Genomic DNA, 6,877 nt, shown 5'->3' on the forward strand with positions numbered 1-6,877 from the left:
TGATAGAGAAAAGAAGTAAATATATAAAAAAATAGCACCAAAAAGTAAGGCATTGGTCGTGTAATATTATCCATGTAATTTAACTGAGAAACCAAACAATAGGTCGTCTTACCCCCATCAACCCCCCCCCCTCCCCATCAAAATACCCCAGCGCAGCCCCCGAACAAAACGTGCAGATTTTAATCATCATTCTTGATGTAAATATATATTTTAGTGTAAAAAAAAATTATAATGTAATTGACATTATTTGGAGTATTGTCATGTTTTTGCTAATAAAGCCGTGGTAATAGTATGCAGCGCTCAGAAACATTTGTATTTCAGCGCTATATAAATGTTTCATTTTATTATTATTCTTATTATTATTATTATTATTGTTGTTGTTGTTGTTGTTATCATTATTATTGTTATTATTATTTTAAAATCATGCGTATACAATTGCCTTTATTAAACAGATATGTTATATACACAGGACAGGTCGTGTCAGTTTGAAACCCATTTAACATTCAGAATGGAAAAAAGAAATATTAATCATTTAAAATACAACGCTTTCCAGCATTTATGAGTATTAAATTTCAACTTCCTTAGTGCGATGTCGATAATCTTAACCCACCTCAATTAAATTTTGAAAAAAATACTTCCCAATCGTTTTTTCTTATCTCTAACCACATAATATAAATCATGAATATTTCTGACTGGCCACAAGTCTTGATTGGAGATATGATATGAAATTCTATAGAAAAAATGTGGGACGGATGAGGAATTGTTGAGTTGGAAATTGATGGCATACCTATTGAGTTCGACTTTCCAAATCGAATGCCAAAGAACCATAACTGTCATGACTGTTCAAAAATGATTTTAGAATAATGAGTTCCCACTCCGTAATTTATAATTCATAATTCAGTGGGGACGCAAAACTGCAAGTAGAATCTTGGAAATGATTTAAGAAATAGTACAATACAGGAATAGTGTATATTCTAGATCTAGTCTACTCTGACGTCATTATTTTAACCGATCCCATGGGGGAAAACGCCCATACATCCAGTGCATGCATGTTTTTCTTTTCTTTTCTTTCTTTAATAAGTATCAAAGCGCAGTTGAGTATAATTATGCACATAGTAACTGCGCCATATAAATGGACATATTGTCATTTAATACTTCTCTAATTTCTCTCCATATAGCTCAATCGTTTGCTACTTTGAGAGCGATGAGATTGCCCATACATCTGAGGTAAAATGAACGGGTGAAATAGGGGTTACCAAGATGGCGGACTTTATTGGACAAGAACGCGTTATATGTCATGGCTCTATGGTGGAGGGGACACAGGTGCCCCTGAAGAAAGGTGGATCTACGTTAGAATTCAAAGTAAGTAGACAAATTATATCATTTTTATTTCAATTCAAGTTAATTTAATTTATTTATTTTCACAATCTCAATAAAATCATCAAATACAAACGAAACAGTAGAAATATATTATTTGGTATTTACACAGCAGAATGAACACATTAAAAATTATGATATCTATAAATTTGCTCAGATACTTACTTTTTTAATTTGTTTGACTTTGAAATGAAAAAAGAAATAAATCTTAATCAATCAATCAAACAAACAAACGAGAATACTTCAAAGCCTTTTAACTAAGGTAATGGGATCAGTTTAAAATTACTTTACATGATAGATCGATAGATAGATAGATAAAATGGTTTATTAAAAGATCATCGCAGCCAAAGACCGAATTGTGATCAATTTTACAAACATGCAAGTTACATATAAAGTTCTCATACAACGTATCGTAACAATGTCTTAAATGATACACAAACCTATTATGTAAACTATGTGATCTTAGAAAAAAGAGTCAGTGGAGAAAAAGAAGAATGCAGTGGTAGGTGAGCGGGAAAAAAGAAGGAAAGTAAACAAATGTAAACGGAAGTCGTGAAAGTGTAAGGGAATAAATGGAGAGAATGGAAAAGAGAGGAGAGAAAGGGAGGAGAGACCAGAAGGAGAAAAAGAGGAGAAAAGAACAGATCACGTTCATCACATCTTGACATGTACACACCATATCCTATCACTTAGAGATGGTAGCAGGAAAATTGCATCGAGATTTAAAAAACAATAAAAACGTTCAATATATTTACATAGTAAAATGATAGCAAATGATGTAATTGAACTGTGGAATCGTCAACATACAAAGTAAAACAAAATTAGATTGATTACATGCTATTTAAATTAACAAAGCATGGAAGAGAGCTACATTGGAAACGTTTAGTTTTGCATTATATATTGTTGATATGTCTACTGTGATCTTAAAACATAATTACATTGCTGCCTAAGAGGTAGACTATTGGTAAATTGTGGATGCTTGGCAAGAAAACTGGCAAAGTCAATACATAACTGTTTTCGTCATGCCTCTAACGAAGAAATATTGCACGTTTCCAATGCGTTAGCATAGTCTTCATACTTGCATCCAAGCATAATCTTACAAGCACGTTTCTGAATATTTTCCAAGGCAAGTACATGGCTTTTGGATAGGTTATAACAGTAACAATTATTCATAGTAAATTTCAAGATATTTTAAGATATATATATATATATATATATATATATATATATATATATATATATATAATGTGTGAAGTTATACATGTACAACAGCTTTTCAGATTTTCGACACTAAACCAATTATAATTTCCTTTGTCGGGTGAAGGTGGGTTTTGAACAATGACAAGCCGCCATGCCTCAGCTGGATCAAAGCTATTGCTTTGATACATTACACGTGTGGGAGAAAGTATAATGTGTGAAGTTATACATGTACAACAGCTTTGGCAACTCTTTCATTTAAATATTGTGTGAAAGAAATGGATGAAGAGAACAATGGTAGGTGTAGCTAAAATCAAGGTTCCCCAGAGCTATCTACCCTTTGGAAAAATTGGTGATGCCGAAAAATGTCGGGAATCGAACCCGGGCCCCCAGCTTTGAACGTCGGTGCCTTAACCACTAGACCGACAAAGGAAATTATAATTGGTTTAGTGTCGAAAATCTGTCTATCTGACGGTCAATCGGATCGGGGTCGCCCTAGCCACTGACCCGTCGCTGTGGTCTAGTGGTTAAGGCACCGGCGTTCAAAGCTGGGGGCCCGGGCTCGATTCCCGGCAGATACATTTTTTTCGGCATCATCAATTTTTCCAAAGGGTAGATAGCTCTGGGGAACCTTGATTTAAGCTACGCCTACCATTGTTCTCTTCATCCATTTCTTTCACACTATATATATATATATATTTATATATATACATGTATATAATATATATCTTATTGACCTTCAGTTATAAGATATAGTATCTAATATATTGTTTCGTATTATCATGTATATTCTTTTGTATAGGCTGTGATTTTTTTTTTACATTAGTGCAAAATCAAATAATTGTATAAAGAATATGGTTTCAAAAAATATTACATAGTCCTTTTTTTGACGAAATGAAATTAATTTCTCTATTATGTTACCATATTTTGAATCATCCAAAAGTAGCATCAAATTAGAAAAGAAACAAAAAGTAATTCAAAATCCAGGACGAAACTCAATGTGTCCTTGGATAATTGTTTTCGAGATCATTTAAACACACTTACTTCAATGTCAATAGATCGAAACTAACCATCCATATGTAGCTGGTACAAAAAAAATGTTAAAACGGCTGTTTTCGACTCGCCGTACGGCGACCGTATGGGAAATATGACTGCAGCATTATTGTTTCTGTTTCATACGGCATCCATACATCAATTAAAGGAGAATGAAACCTTGAAACAAGATAACTTGTGTGAAAACGAAAATCAAAGAAACAGATCAACGAAAGTTTGAGAAAAATCGGAAAAATAATGAGAAAGTTATGAGCATTTGAATATTGCGATCACTAATGCTATGGAGATCCTCAAATCGGCAATGCAACAAAGATTTGTGATATCACTTGTGAACAACTCTCCCTATTACTTTAGCATATATTTCACTTAAACTGCCTCTTTTATCAAATCTATCAGTAGATCATTTGTTATTTCTATTTTAAAGAATACATCATGGATAAAGAGTTTGTATCACCGTAACAAAAATAAAAAAGAGACATTTTGGGAGTATTTTAGAGTCCATCAAAGGGAAAGTTGTTCACATGTGACATCACACATCCTTGTCGCATTGCCAATGGGAGGATCTCAGTGATTGCAATATTTAAATGCTCATAACTTTCTCATTATTTGTCCGATTTTTCTCAAACTTTCGTTGATCTGTTTCTTTGATTTTTCTGTTTTCACACAAGCTATCTTGTTCCAAAAGTTTTATTCCCCTTTAAAGTAAGTGTATCTATGTTTGCGAGCACCCCCCTTCGTATAATATAAATTTAAATAAAAGAAAACGCTTAGTCCATAGTTGTTTGAAAATATATTTTTTTTGTAAAGAGGCGTGAAAAGTAAAGAGCAACAATCTTGAATACAAACCTTTGTCTAATACTTGTTACAAAATTTGTTGAGAGCATGTGATAATATGGATTTTACCGGAATCATTTTTAACATTTAAAACAATTCAATGTCACAGTGTTGACCGTTATCTTCTCTCATTTCTTGAATCCTTTGTGAAACTTCAATTTCACAACCTCTCAATATAACATTGAAATGATTGAGTTCTAATGAAAGCGACGGAGCGAAACAACGGAGTGAGATTCGTTTGCAGGTTATACAAAAATTAAAGAAATAGCAAGTCCCATTTAATAGCATAAAAAAATCCATTCAATACTGGAACACTGGTTTCACTTATCATTCGTTAATCTTTCTTTTATGCTTTGGGATAAATTCCCTCCACCACCCCCATCTCTCCCTTTGTTTACGCTCATGTTTCCACTGCTGTGTCAATATTAATATTAAAGGACAAGTCCACCCCAGAAAAATGTTGATTTGAATAAATAGAGAAAAATCAAACAAGCATTATGCAAAAAATTTCATCAAAATCGGATGTAAAATAAGAAAGTTATGACATTTTAAAGTTTCACTTATTTTTCACAAAACTCAGTGACATGCAAATGATACAGTCGATGATGTCACTCACTCACTATTTTTTTTGTTTTTATTGTTTGAATTATACAATATTTCATTTTTTACAGATTTGATAATATGGACCAACTTGATTGAGCCATATAGTATTAAACAATGCTAAGTGCACATGTACAGGGAGGAATTAATCATTGTTTCACATGACAACAGGGAGAAAATTGGAATATTTCATATTTCATATAATAAAATACAAAAGAAATAGTGAGTGAGTGATGACATCAGTCTCCTCATTTGCATACCGACAAGGATGTGAATATAACTGTTTTGTGAAATTAAGCGCAACTTTAAAATGTCATAACTTTCTTATTTTTCATCCGATTTTGATGAAATTTTCAGTGTAAGTTATGCTTGTTGGATTTTTATCTTTTTACTCAAATCATCTTTTTTTGGGGGTGGACTTGTCATTTAATATCAAACAGTTATTTTCCGGATCACATGCCGAACCATCATTGACCATAGACCTCTTCCACTTTATTCATAAATTCCGTTGCCTCATTAGTTGTCGTGTCTCCCAGTGCAATTTTCTTTCATGCTTAATTCATTTCATCTTGTTACGATACTGCAGCAAATAACAATGAAAATTTAGTTTTATATTTGATTTCCTTTTTTTCATTACAGGAAATAGATCAATCATACACTTAACAAAACATAAATGATATTCTTACATCTCTTGAAGTGTCAGGTCTGATAAGTCCATAAATATTCCAAATGATATATATATCTGGGTTTGATTTGATTTGATTTGATTTGATTTATTTTATTTCCACATTTCTAAACAAAAAACAAAGAATATACAAGTATAACATTTTTTTTCAATATTACATAATAAGCAAATATTTTTTTTTAAACATAATGAATAATGCACATAAATCATTATAAAATATCAACTGTACTGTGAAATTATATATCTATATACATTTTCTTTAATTACTGAACATATATATAGAAATGTGGGAGACCTCCATCTTAAGCTTGGAGCTTGAAAGCGATGGAGGCCTTTGCCTTGGCTGGCAAAGGCTCCTTAAATTAATGTCCACAATGCTGGCGATGATGCAATTGATGTTGAAACACGATGATTAATAAGAGTCACTGTAACGAGTTGAAATGTCTGTGAAGACGATGTTGATGATGATTAACATTCAATTTCAGCAATCCATGGGTTGAAAAGCGTTCATTAAAACAGGTTGATGATCTCGATGAGAACTGAGAATTCCTTTCTCAAAGTAACTGCAAACAGTTCATTGATGGCCTGCAAATAATTACACAGAAGATGAATGTTGTATTCCAGTCGGAAATAAACTATGCTCTGACATAAAATCTGGTGTGAAACTCTGAATTCTGATCTGATATGATGACGTCGAAACTGCCAGCTTATATATATATAAATTTTCACTATTCTGGAAGCTTCTAGTATTGTCTACAAAAAGAACATTCTGCCAATTTCTAGAGCAGTCTAATTTTAGAAGATCCTTGATTGACCTCAATGAAATTAACATTGTAAACAACACCCCTATTGTTCTTTTCCACTACCACTAGGAGTCTATTGTGTATCTTTGTACACTCCAGAAATAACTAAAATTACTCTCATTAAATAGGCATGCCTAACAAAACTTAAACATTCTGGATTATTTTACATCATTTTATGCTATGAATATCCTTAAAGAGGAAATAACTAAATAAATGAATGTAATTGCTCTTACCATTCTTCTTATATACTGTATTATTACAATCTATTTAGTTCATTGTATGTATAGTCATGTCAACGCTTGCAATTTTCTGTTAATGATCAATATAA

The 6,877-nt window shown here is 32.2% G+C and overlaps 1 protein-coding gene across 1 annotated transcript in view; it reads left to right on the top strand.

Moving 5' to 3' along the window:
* The first annotated feature begins 1,182 nt into the window (after positions 1–1,182).
* LOC129272295 (uncharacterized) overlaps positions 1,183–6,877 on the top strand; it is a 23,311-nt gene continuing 17,616 nt past the window's right edge. Inside the window, exon 1 of the mRNA XM_054909445.2 lies at positions 1,183–1,362. Within this exon, the coding sequence (XP_054765420.2) occupies positions 1,261–1,362 (102 nt within the window). The 5' untranslated portion in view covers positions 1,183–1,260. The remainder of the gene's footprint in view (positions 1,363–6,877) is intronic.

Source organism: Lytechinus pictus, chromosome 12 (genome assembly GCF_037042905.1).
Source record: "Lytechinus pictus isolate F3 Inbred chromosome 12, Lp3.0, whole genome shotgun sequence".
Lineage (NCBI taxonomy): Eukaryota > Metazoa > Echinodermata > Echinoidea > Temnopleuroida > Toxopneustidae > Lytechinus > Lytechinus pictus.